Genomic DNA, 13,576 nt, shown 5'->3' with positions numbered 1-13,576 from the left:
AGTGTTCCCCGTCCCTTATATGTGAAGCTATATCCATGTACAGGGAACCCTTGTAATTACTGATTTTGTATGACTGATTGTTAACGTTGTTCGGCCTGATATGAATCTAGAATCTTCTGACCACCTGTGCTCACCTGTCCCATGACACACTCAGCAACTGAACCACCCAGCAAATTTATATGTTATAGCAACAGTGGTAGTTAAAGTGGCATTACAATGGCTTAACTGCATGTTTTGCATTGCATTAATCATTCTTTAAATCCATGTATGATGATGAGAGTGGTGCGCCTATCTTTGGTGGATCTCTGAACTTTAAAGGTTGGATCTCTGTCTATTTTTTTTCTAGAACAAATATTCCTCTAAATAGAACTTATGAAATTCAACTTATGTAAAACCACATTTTCCCACAAGGTTTTCTGATGATTTGTTTGTCTGTGAGACTACTCTGTCAGACATCCAAATAAATTATCAATCACCAGAATAGAGCAGAACGCTGAATCTTTCTGAAGGATTCAGTGTAAGAACGCTGAATCTTGTATCTTCCACAGCTCTGTCTGATTCCTCTTTGGCGAAAATGTCACTAAACACAATGGGCCTCTGCTCACTTAACTTTACAAGAGACCTATTTTACATCAGAAAATAGCACTTCATCAAAATGCACTCTTTTGATTAAATAACAATTTTAACAAAATTATTCATTGAGCGCTTACTGTATGTTATATACTATTTTAAAGCTCTGAATGCAAAGATCACTAATCTATGGAAAACAAATAAAAAACAAACAAACTATCTCCAACAATGTGCCTGTTTTTCCATGCTGGGTCACAGATAATTTTCCAAATTCTGCAGAAGCATACAACCAAACTAAAAGCCCTTTTGGAACCCCTAGTTTTTTTGTTTAGTACTACAGAATGTAACAGCTGAAGAATTCATTGCAATCTAGTGTGAACAGGCTCATAACATGATTCAAGACACATTCAAGAATTGTGAATTAAGTTATGTTATTAATCTAATTTGATGAAGAAGCTGGTTTCAGAGTGAAAGGCCCCAGCAGCAATACAATTTTCAATACAGTTATGTTTTATTAAATTTTAAAAAACACTACAAATGTAAATAAACTGTTTATAGCCTATAAACACATTCAGAACTCATGTTTAGCTGTCACATACTGTTAGTCCGTGAATCAATAGCTCAGTCAATCAATTTGAAAAGAGTCAGTCAATCAATTTCTATAAAATAAATCAAAATATTGACAGAGTGATCAATGGGCTGACATTGCCTCTATACCATGTGCCATACTATCATTACAGCATGGGGCTATAAAACAGAATAATGTCACACAAGGCTTGCGCTTTCATTCCCTGTCTATTCACTATTTCTCAGCTGGTTTACTGAAAATTCACTTTAACGTCTTCTTTAACTTCCTCCTCTGTGAATTAACCCCATGTAGTTTTTGTTCTTTTCAGAACATTTGCATTTCTATCACCACACAGAGATAAAATGTGCAAGGAAGGTTTGGATTCACTCATTGAATCTCAGTATTTAAGAATTATAAACGTAGGTTTTAAAGTGCAATTTTCAATGGTTTATAACTAAAATTTGACAAGATTGCCACAATGCACTTTACTACTGCATAAAATCAGTAAAGAAAACACATAAAATTACTGTGGTGAGGGGATTATGTTGGGAGGAAGGGGTTAAGTAGAGTCCAGCAGCAACTACAGTAATGGCTCTTTAGATTGGATTGAATGTTGAAATAATCTCTGCCTCCCTACTTCAGTACATACACTATCCTAACAATGAGTATCTATAAGTCTTATCTATACTTAAAAGGCTTATACATCTAACATTGTTGTTGTTTTCTGCAGTTAGTTACTGTAATTGTATCATCGCTCATGTCACATGGCATTATGGGTAGTCCACTATTCTCTGCTCTGTATTTTTTTCTAGTCAGTCAACCCTGGAAAACAGTATAAAAAAACTGGCAACCTGGCATTTTCATTATATCTTATCATTTTCTCTGTATCATCTGTACTATGTATCTACTGTCTGTTCACTACAGCAAGAAAGTGCACATACATTTCTTTTGCTTTTATTGCCTTTCTCTATCTTTCTCACACATGCACACATACACACACACACACACACACCCACACACACACACACAGATATGCAGTCTAATCAATGTGTCATGCCCCTGCAGGTCGGTAGCGGAGGCCACGGAGGTCAACCTAAACATGCGCGTGGGCTTGCATACAGGTCGGGTGCTGTGTGGGGTCCTGGGTCTGAGGAAATGGCAGTATGATGTGTGGTCCAATGATGTGACCCTGGCCAATGTGATGGAAGCAGGAGGACTGCCTGGGTCAGTGCTATTCCTCTAACTGTGTGCCTCACTCAGCAGCTGTGGACATCAGTTTTCCTTGTCTGACAGCGGTGCTCTGCAAAAATATCTATCTTGACAAGTCATGTAAATTAGTAGTACTGAGTCTTAAAACAATTGTAAAGAAAAGGTTAAAAAAAATGTCAATGGGGTGATAATTCAACTTTTTTCCAATGCAAATCCACTTGAAACTTCTTGAACCAAGTGTAATTTTCTTGATGCTAGTGGAGTGATCTACATTACTTGTTTCAAGATGCTGACATGTAAGTTCCCGAAACAAGGGAAGCTGCAATTGAAACAAGCGCAATTATCTCAACCAATTAGCTGAATTTTTCACCTGTTTTCAGAAAAAAAACATACTACATACTACATGCTACATACAGTATGTGTTTCATTTCTCATGTTTGTAAAATCCCTGCATAAACTGCAGGATCCTTTCAGGAACAGGATTTTAGATCTGATTTTGAGTGTAAAACCAAACTAATTTCCAGTTTGCTTGCTCAGAACTACTGTCATGAACCATATCAATATTACCAGTTGCACTGAGTATTGTCCCGCCCAATCTGTCCCTGTGAACCACAGGAAAGTCCACATCACCAGATCTACACTGGAGTGCCTGAACGGAGACTACGAGGTGGAGCCAGGCAACGGACATGAGAGAAACGCCTTCCTCCAAAAACATGAAATTGAAACCTTCTTTATAGTGCCATCTCACCGACGGAAGGTATTGTGTTGTAATTCTGTGCGGAGGATATATATTCAAAATATGTATTTATATTAGCTTTTAGCTAATATAAATTTATATTTATATTATTATCCCTATTTATATTAGCTTGTAGCTAATATAAATTTATATTTATATTATATTATATTATATTTATATTATTATTATCCCTATTATTATCCCTATTTATATTAGCTTTTAGCTAATATAAATAACTTTAGTACAGTGACTATGAAACAGTTCAAGACTTTGACAACAACAACAGTTAATCTGCATCAGTTGTATCCTCAGGTGAACCCGTCTATAAGTCTATATTATAATACTGGCTAGTAGACAGTGTACGCACTGCAATGCTTCTGCAGGGCAAAAGCTAATCCATCTTAATGGGCCTACCTGGTAAGTCAGACACTAGATTAAAAAAAGCCTTATGTTGACCAGCTTTGACCTCTATGCAAAGATCTACTGTAATACCATCCTCAAAATAGAAATACAGTGTTGAGATGGATGTAAACTCTAGTCCATGGTAGAGTTCTCACACATTTGTTGTTGATATGAGCTCACTTCCAGCCTGCAATGTACTGGACTGGGGCTGTAAAAAAAAAAAAAAACAGCCCGTGGCATCTATCATCTCAAATCTGCACACTTCCACAAGCACACAGATACACCCATGGACATGTGTGTGTGTCAGTGCATGTGCAAAAACACACACACATCTCCACCAGATGTGCCACAAGCAGCTGGAGAGGGGATTTTAGTTTTGTCTCTGTATCAGTCCGTCAAGCTCCTTGTGTATCTCCTCTCCTCTCCTGTCCTGTCCTCTCCTCTCCTCTCCTTTCCTTTCCTCTCCTCTCTTCTCCTCTCCTCTCCTCTCCTCTCCTCTCCTCTTCTGTTTTATTATTATTACCTTGTGTCAGGTTTCATATTATGTAAGATTAGACTTGCATATAGGTTACGTGGGTCCTCATGTGAACCTTTGACATCCCAGTTACGTGTATTTTTCTTTGATATGCGGGAAGACTTTTCTAATCCTCTTAATAGTGCTGATGGTTAGACTTTATCAAAGACATGGCTCAGAGAAAGATGTGCCCTGACTAAGCTGTGTTGGATAGGCTGATACTCACTCTGGTATAGTGCCTTTAATTACTCGTGCTAAGGACACACTTCCAGCTTGGTATCAAACATACAATTTTTTCAAACCACCTTTTCTTATTATAAATGACACACATTTCCTCAAACCCATACCAAATACTTAATCTTTATTACATTTTCTAAAATAGCCTTTGAAAAGAGGAAAGAGGGCAGCAAAGTCCTAAAACTGTTAAAACTACCTCAGGGATTGACCTATTTCAACCGCCTGCTCGTTAAATTCCTATCTACATAGAGCCTGATATAGTGATTGTGTGTGTGTGTGTGCGTGCGCGTGCACATTGTCCAACACCTGTGCATTATTTAGATACATAGATAATATATAAATATAGATATATATTCCTAATACTGTGTGTGGTATCGTCTTAATCCTTGTTCCTATTTCTTATCTGGTGGCAGATATTCCCAGGATTGATTCTTTCGGATATAAAGCCCGCCAAAAAGATGAAGTTCAAAACTGTGTGCTACTTACTGGTGCAGCTCATGCACTGCAGGAAGATGTTCAAGGCTGAGATTCCTTTCTCTAACGTCATGAATTGCGAGGATGGCGACAAGGTAACTCTCGTCTCCGTGTGTTTTGAGTGTTTCTGTGTTTGTCGGTATTGTGATTCCCATAAATAGAGACAAAAAGCTAAACGCTCCATATGCGTGTCATTTCCTACGTCGTTTTTTTTTTTTTTTTGCTCAGATATAAATATATGGACTTCACAGGATGTATGCTTTCATGTATGTGGAAGATAGGGAGTGATGGGGAGATGTTATCTGAGTGCATGACCCTATGAGCTGCAATGACCTCAGCATGCTGCCCCAGCCACAAACAGCCGTTCCATTTCCCCCCCCATATACTATCAGTGGCACTGGCAGTCTGGCTAAGTGTCAAAGAGCGTATTTGACCTTGTGCGCCTGGAAAGAAATCCTGTGGCCTGGCAGCTGTACAATTCTTGCTCCAGCTGTTTGAATCCAGATGCCCAGGTGTACATGAGTGTGTGTGTGTGCACGTGCATGCATGGAGGTGTTTGTATGTGTCATACCAGTTTTTGGACAGAATCAGGCCAGGAAGGTGTTACAGATATCATGAATTGTTTTGCTAGAATCGAATTGGTGTGTTTTGCAATGCCTTAAACCATTTAAAAAAAACTTTGTTGGAGGATTCCGCTGAGCATAATCTTCCAGCTACTATATCATCTATGTCATATCATCTCATGCCCTCAGTAGTTACCAAGATCTTTACCTCACACTACATGAGTAAATCACCTCTTACATCTATATTACCACTAACGACAGCATTCTCACAATGTAGACGGAAGGCAGATTAGTGTAAAACGGAGAGACGGAAGAGGGAATGGAGAGTCGGGTTAAGTCTTACATACACCTTCCACTGAATGGTAATTTCACATTCAGACCACACACTCTCAAACTGTTTGAAATGACACATGCATTCAGGGCACGGAGGAGAGCGATATGAGGGACGGGGGATGAATGAACAGGATATGTGGTGCAGCAGTGGCAGGCATGGCTGTGCGATGCGCCCTGTGCTACGTGGAGCACAATATGGAACATGTACAGAGAAGTCTGCATCCGCAGGCCGGTGTGTTGCAGCAATATAAATAACACAAGAGAGAGAAGAGAAGAAAGGAAAGTGAAAATGGAAAGAAATGAGGAAAAAAGCAAGGAGGGATGGAAGGAAGGAAGAAAACAAGCAAGGAGGGAAGCAAGGAGGAAAGGAAGGAAGGAAGGAAGGAAGGAAAGAGGGGAGGAAGGAAGGAAAAAGAAAGAAAGAAAGAAAGAAGGAAAAGGGAAAGAAAGGAAGTCAGTGAGGTGTAGTCATTCATGTCATGTCATGAACACTCTGGTGATCCTCGCTCACCCATTGGCCCCCCCTACTGTGCCGCTGATGGTCTCTGAGCTACACAAGTCATCCAGCACGCTCACTTACATGTACACACACTCCACATACACACACACACACATACACACACACACACACACACACACACACGCACGCACGCACGCACGCACGCACACACGCACATCCACTCTGCCATGTTAACTCACTGGCTTTGCTCCAATGCCCAATGAATTGTAATGATGCTCACTTTGGCTCCCCAAGACATACTTAGACACAGTGGGGTGCATTCGGTAATGAAGTTAAGTGTGAGGGCAATGTCACAATTTGAATGTATAATCAGCTGCCAGTGTTTATTGTTGACTCTTCATCCACTCTTGTTCCTAATGCGATTCTAGCACTGTGCACCACACTGCAGTATATTCACCACAGTACTTCACTCAAGTTCAGGACTAATCCTTCTGCATTTACAGTGAAGGTTCATTTCTCTCCCCCCCCAGAGGAGGGCCATGCGGACGGCTCCAGAGAAGCTGAGGAATCGCACCAACGCTAACCAGGCTAACGCCATCCAGAGCAGCCCCAGAACCCGGGTCAACCGCTACATCGGTCGGCTGATTGAGGCCCGCCAGACCGAGTCGGATACGGCGGACCTCAACTTCCTCACACTCATGTACAAGTGCTCTGAGCGCGAGCAGAGGGTGAGGGGCTGAAGACGCTGAGCTTGAGTTTTGGGATTTAGCCACTGAGTGAATGTTGTTGTCGTGTGGTTTCACTTTACTTACCCTTACCCCCGATTGGTTTCTCTTATTACACACTGTAGTACCACCGGGTTCCTGATGAGTACTTCACCAGCGCTGTGGTCCTTTCTCTGATCCTAGCTGCCTTGTTCGGCCTTGTCTATCTTCTCATCATACCACAGTATGTACAGCAGTGACACAAATTCTCCTGTGTCCCCTCTCTATTTATTTATCTATTACACAAACAAATTCAATTTCAAACACTTGTTCCCTCTTTCTTTCTCCCTTTATGACTATTTCACTTACTCAGGTTCTTCGTCTCCTCAACTAACCCGGACTGACCGTCCTCCCCTCTTCTGTCTTTTCTTCTTCTCTCTCAGGGGCACAGTCGTACTGGTCCTTCTCGTCTTCTGCATCTGTTTCCTAGTAGCTTGTATCATGTACCTGCATGTCACTAGAATACAGGTAAACACAGCGGCTCTCTTATCCTAACTTGGGTTGAAGTCTGCTTTTGCTCATTCAGTAACTTTTGTGACTGGTAGATTGATCTTCTTCTCATTTGGTGTGCAGTCGAAGTCGAAGTTCATTTTAATTCTTAGGCTCTGAAAGCATTTTCTGCTGACCGAAGAGAAGCGATTCAAATGTATTTTTTGTGATGGTTTGTAATAATGGTTCCTTTTTTTCACGGGCTTCAGAAATACTTCTTAAGCCCTTATTTTGCATTTAAACTCAAATGGTGAGTCTATTAATTTCGGCTTTTGTTAAGGTTGACTTCCTCAAAGCTCCTGACCACCTCAGTTATTATGGGGTTTTTTTTAATACTTTTTGTGGTTCACGTTCTGCCTGGCAAGCTCTCTCTCTCTGTCCTTCCCTCACCTCACCTCATCTTACCTTGATCTCTGTCTCTACAGTATTCCTCTCTGTTTGATTTCAAGCCTATTGTTCTTGCACTTTTCTTATCAGTACTAACAATTTCGCCTATGATAATTTTGCTGTGTATGACTATATATATAAAACTTCTTTATCTTCTTCTCTCTCTTGCTTTCTCTCTGTCTCCTCTTACTACCTTTCTTTCGCTTCCTCTCTGTTTTCCTCTCAGTGTTTTCCAGGGTGCCTGACCATTCAGATTCGTACTGCTCTGTGTATTCTCATAGTGCTCTTAATCTATGCTGTGGCCCAGGCCTGTGTGGTGAGTGGACTGAACAGAAAAACAAAACAGGTCACACTTCACTTGGATGGTCCAGTGCTGACACTCAACTTAATATCAAGTGACTATAATGTGTCACAAAAAGCAGAGTTTCAGGTGATACTCATAATAGTGTGAAAAGTAGTCTATAGATATTCAGTGTCTATATTGACTTAATCTTAGGGTTAGACATAGGGTCAGGTCAGGGTTAGGTTAAAAAATTGTGTTAGGGTTAGAGTTAACATCTACTTTGTCACCTGATAGTGCAAGAAGAAGAACTGTCGCAACTTTGTCTTTAACAAGGTGCATGAACTGGAAATAACTGGAAAAGGAAAAAATTCAGCTACTCTTTGAGGCCGATGGATGTTCTTAAAAAAAACGTAATTTGATGCAATAAAAACCAACATGTTTCGGCAAAGTGCCTTCATCAGGGTTGAATATGAGAGTTGAATATCACCATTGGACTATCCAAACAGTGTTACTGCAAAACATAACATTCAAACGGGAAAAGCGTAGTGTATACATTTTATCTGTAGCTTTTACTTTGTAACAAATCTCACTGAACTCTCTGATTAGCCAAATATAAAAACACCTTGTTTGCCATTCCTCAAATACAGCATCCCACCATCTTTATGCACATGCCTCCCCCTCTGTGTCTCTGCTAGGTGGGCTGCATGCCCTGGCTGTGGGGAAGTAGTGCCAACTCCAACAGCTCCATCGTCATCATCGACGCGGACGGAGGTGCCAACCGCACCATGGTGGAGCTGCCCTGTGACGGCGCCCGCTATGCCTTCCTGTCCTGCGTGGTGGGCACGCTCACCCTGGCCCTCTTCCTGCGCGTCTCCTGGCTGCCAAAGATGGCGCTAATGCTCCTCCTGGGCGTGCTGTATGTCACTGTGCTGGAACTCAGCAGCTTCCGCAAGACTGCAGGGTGAGGGGCTCGGCAGAACGTACACGTGTACACACACACACAAGCATAAACAACACCCAGCAACACACACACACACATGCGCTATCCTACTCCTGCCTCGCAATCAGAGCTTAAAGCGAGAGCCCTCAGATCCAGCATGTTCGCCTGTCACTCAAGTATGGGAGGCGATGATTGGTTGCTATGCGAGTGTCAGCTGTGGTTTCCTCTTTGTTTGATCTGGAGAAGGAACAGATAAACAGGACTTAGAGGAGCATTTACATGTGCTGAGACGTGTGTGGAGGAGTCTTTGCTTGTCCTCAGCCCACACACTCTTTCATTTTCCACCCTTTGAAGCAGCACATGTGCTCATTAGTTCCAAATCAGAAGCCTGAAAGGACAATGTGGGCTGGATGATGGGAGCTTGTGAGCTGTTTCGGCTCAATACCCAGGGCCTGGCAGTTTTTAATGGAGCTCAAATCATAAATGTACCCTTCGAAAATTGATTATGTTGATATTGTTGAGATTATTAAGGTAAAGGTCCCTTTTGAGAAGCTGAATTCATTTTTAACCTTTAGTCACAGTTATGCATCAGTAAACGGCGCAATATTGTTTAGATCAAACCTCTGCCAGTTTTAAGCCCTCACACTTAAAGCTTTTCTCCGTAGTATATGTATTGGAATGGGCCCTTTCACAATTCTTCCTTTTAATTATTTGTACAATACTACCGTGTTACCATAAAGGTTGCACCGTGGGGGGTCCATCCACCCCCCTGTGCAGTTGTCTGTGTGGTCTGGTCCAGTGCTGCGAGGTGCTGACATGTGTGTTGGTCTCTTCCACAGTGGGGGGTCTCTCCACATCCATGGCTATGAACCTATCCTCTCCCTGCTGCTCTTCACCAGCGCCCTGGCCCTCCACTCCAGGCAACTCGACCTCAAACTGCGCTTGGACTTCTTATGGGCCGCACAGGTCAGGAAGTGTGTGTCTGAATGTGTCTGTGTGAGAGCGGATGTCTATTTATGATGATTTCCTCAAGTTATAGTAATTACAAAGAGCCTCACTGGATTATTTTGTTTTAATGGCCGGTGTTGTTAACGACAATCACCAGTATCAGAATCAATAGCATCTGTTTCAATTATTGCCACGTGTTTTCCTGTGATGTAGTTGATGATAGAATATGCTGCCATTTGGGGTCTTGTTACATGTAAACTATTGGGTTATGTGTGGAGGTTTACATATTTATAGGCTGCCAACTGTCTGCTTTGGCAAATTTGAGGGCAAGCAGCTTGTTTTGGCTTGGTTTTAATGTGGTGCCTGGAGCGCAAAATATGGGCATTATTTTTAGTGGGATTGAACTATATTGTAGTGAAAGCTGAATTTAGGCTATAAAACATCCATCTTATTAGATAACTAAGCAGTAATAGCAGCTGCATGTGCCCAAACCCGTTCCAAATTGGACTATGAGAGATAGATGTGCGGTCTGTGGTGTGACGCCCAGGCAGGTCTTTTACTGACCCCATGTGGTGAATATGTGGAACGAGCTACACACCGTGCTCGTGACTGTGCTCCTATGTGTGTGTGTATGTGTGTGCAATCTTCTGTCAGGCGGAGGAGGAGAGGGATGGCATGGAGAAAGTCAAGTTGGACAACAGGAGGATTCTCTTCAATCTTCTGCCCGCACATGTGGCTCAGCACTTTCTAATGTCCAACCCCAGGAACATGGTGAGCCCCGCTAACGGACAGGTAGATAAACTGATGCACAGACAAGTAGACACAAAGACAAACAGGTAGACAGAGTGTCAGACAACAGAACAAAACATCAAATGGACATCAAAATACATCATATTTCATACTGATTTATGAAGTATTAGTCACATCATCTACCGGCCCCTGGTTTCTAACTGTACTCTTTTTCTTTTTACACCAGGATCTATACTATCAGTCCTACGCTCAAGTCGGCGTCCTGTTCGCCTCCATCCCAAACTTCAATGATTTCTACATCGAGCTGGATGGCAACAACATGGGAGTGGAGTGCTTGAGACTGCTGAATGAGATCATTGCTGACTTTGATGAGGTCAGGCGCTGATGTTTTTTTTCTTTACTTTGAACATACTAGAAGATTCAAAATTTACATGTGTTGCATTATTCCTTTGTGTGGTTATTTTAATGTTTTTTTTTTCTTTGCAGCTCATGGATAAAGAGTGCTACAGAGACATAGAGAAAATCAAGACCATTGGCAGTACATACATGGCAGCTGTGGGTCTCGTCCCCACCATCGGTACCAAGGTGACACATGATTTTGTGTGTGTGTATGTGTATGTGTATGTTTCTGTTTGCACGTTTACATATGAGGAACAGAATATGAAGAATAAATCACGCATCAACACTAATCTCTTGATATACTTCCCCTCTTTAGGCCAAAAAATCAGTTTACGACCATCTGAGCACAATAGCAGACTACGCCATTGAGATGTTTGATGTTTTGGACGAAATCAACTATCAGTCATACAATGACTTTGTCTTGAGAGTTGGTACGTATATCTATCTATCTATCTATCTATCTATCTGTCTATCTATCTCTTGCACATTAAATTATCAGCCCATTTACAAAGATAATGAAGAAAGCAATCAGTCTTACAAGATGAGTAAATGACTATGAATGAAATAAGAGGTTCTGGGTTTAAGGTAAATCAGAATGAGACTATGAAAAACCTCAATATTGACAGTGTTCTGTATTTGTTAAACATGTTCTTGCATGGTGGTGGTGCAGGTATCAATGTGGGTCCGGTGGTGGCAGGAGTGATTGGGGCGAGGCGGCCTCAGTATGACATCTGGGGGAACACAGTCAATGTGGCGAGCCGGATGGACAGCACTGGAGTCCCTGGAAAGATTCAGGTACCCAAAGTGCTTTCAAATTCAATTTCTCTTCAAACTTTATTGTCCCATAAAGGAAATGTGGTTTGTAGCAATCAAAACACATAATAAAAAACAATAAAACAATAAAACCACAGTAAAACATATCATAAAAAATAAAATGCACAACAAATAGCTACAACACAACAATGTAGACCAGTACCAGTTGATAAGACCAGACAAGGAGTCGATATCTTGATAGAGTGCAATAAAAGGTTGCTTATCAGTGCAGAATACAAAGTTCTTGTACAGGCATAAAACGCTGCATCGTTTAATGTGCAAATTAAGCAATCTAACTGCAGCGGTGACTAATGAGTCCATGGTTCTTTTACTCTGGAGTTTAGGCAGCATCAGCTCAAACCCTCTGTAGTAGCGACCAGGGCAGCCCACAATTGAATTGGCCTTCATCAACACAGGCTGCTCAAAGATTTCAGTTAGTTGTGCCTGGCTCACACATCAGTAACCTTACTGGCTTTTTTAATCTCCTCTTTGCATTATTAACTCTTGCTTACATATAAAATAGGAACACTAGATGCATTAATAGAGGTGTTTAGACCAAACTATCATTTACCATTTGCTTTGTCACAGAGTATTATTCATTCACACTGATAAAATAATAATCATGATAATAATAGTGCCACAATGATGGCGTACAGTGCAATGGTTCCCTTTCTGAAAGCACTGAGTATTACACAGTATCATAGTTTTATTATGTCCTGCCACCATGGTACATGATATGTAGGACACAGTGTCATCATGGTGGCGTCTGTGTATCTGTCTGTCTGTGTGTAGACACAATAACTCAAGAACGATACCTGATAGAAACTTCATACTTACACCACTGGGAGCCACTTTGGAGGTGATGATCTGATTAGATTTTGGAGCATTTTGCTGCATATATTTGCATATAAATGAGGAAAAATAGCAGGACAATTGGCAGCTCAAGTGCCTCTTGTTTTAAGATTCAAATTAAGCTCTCTTTATGGATCCCCTAGGGGAAATTGTGTCTTTTCCTAATCTATGTGAATGTATGTATTTTTTCCTCATTTCTGTAACTCAGGTGACCGAGGATGTCTATCGCCTGCTGAACACCAACTATGACCTGGTGTGCCGCGGCAAGGTCAGTGTCAAGGGTAAAGGTGAGATGCTCACCTACTTCCTGGAAGGAAAGGTGCAGGGCGTGGGCACGGTGACCACCTCCTCAGTGATGCGCTCTGCCAGCCTGGCGCGCCGGATACACTCCTGCGGCAAGGCCAGTGTCCAGACCAAACAGGGCAGCGTCTCCTCCTCAGCCAGCCTGACTGTTCATGCCAGCATGGGTAGCACCTTTCAGATGAGCACCGCCAACAGCAGCAACAGCCAAGCGACTTGCCTGCACTCGTCCTGCGTGCCCACACTGGGTGAGGAGGAGGAGGATGACTTAGATGTGACAGAGATCAAGATTGAGGGCGCAGCGCCGGTTGCGGATGTAGCGGTGTAGGGGGCTGGGAGAAAAACAAGACTGCAAACTCAAACTTAGCTGAAAACAAAAGAAAGAACCTGGTTGGAGCCCAGCAAAAGACAGGGATATCCAGGTACTTCCTATGTATCCTGGGCTACTGGCAATACCCAGGATATGAACCTCGTGAGTCATGAGATGGTGATATGGACAATCGTATTTGCTATTGGGGGATTTCAACTGCACACCACTCTTTAGAGACACAACCATTGAAGTATGGAGTTAAGAAGAAAGGCAAC

General features: G+C 41.9%; 1 protein-coding gene across 1 annotated transcript in view; it reads left to right on the top strand.

Moving 5' to 3' along the window:
- Window positions 1-13,319, top strand: part of LOC139650789 (adenylate cyclase type 1-like) — a 36,065-nt gene extending 22,746 nt beyond the window's left edge. The window contains exons 6-20 of the mRNA XM_071527545.1: window positions 2,204-2,362; window positions 2,963-3,104; window positions 4,650-4,805; window positions 6,597-6,794; window positions 6,917-7,014; window positions 7,214-7,298; window positions 7,933-8,022; window positions 8,685-8,950; window positions 9,769-9,895; window positions 10,532-10,693; window positions 10,854-11,000; window positions 11,114-11,212; window positions 11,343-11,457; window positions 11,697-11,821; window positions 12,900-13,319. Of these exons, the coding sequence (XP_071383646.1) occupies window positions 2,204-2,362; window positions 2,963-3,104; window positions 4,650-4,805; window positions 6,597-6,794; window positions 6,917-7,014; window positions 7,214-7,298; window positions 7,933-8,022; window positions 8,685-8,950; window positions 9,769-9,895; window positions 10,532-10,693; window positions 10,854-11,000; window positions 11,114-11,212; window positions 11,343-11,457; window positions 11,697-11,821; window positions 12,900-13,319 (2,389 nt within the window). The remainder of the gene's footprint in view (window positions 1-2,203; window positions 2,363-2,962; window positions 3,105-4,649; window positions 4,806-6,596; window positions 6,795-6,916; window positions 7,015-7,213; window positions 7,299-7,932; window positions 8,023-8,684; window positions 8,951-9,768; window positions 9,896-10,531; window positions 10,694-10,853; window positions 11,001-11,113; window positions 11,213-11,342; window positions 11,458-11,696; window positions 11,822-12,899) is intronic.
- Window positions 13,320-13,576: the final 257 nt, after the last annotated feature.

This window comes from Centroberyx affinis, unplaced genomic scaffold (assembly GCF_046629955.1).
Source record: "Centroberyx affinis isolate AG114_WGS23_722 - 3 ecotype Tasmania unplaced genomic scaffold, CSIRO-AGI_Caff_v1 ptg001544l_1, whole genome shotgun sequence".
Taxonomy (NCBI): domain Eukaryota; kingdom Metazoa; phylum Chordata; class Actinopteri; order Beryciformes; family Berycidae; genus Centroberyx; species Centroberyx affinis.
The sequence above is the reverse complement of the archived record's forward strand: the minus strand, read 5'-3'. Positions and strand labels throughout refer to the sequence as shown.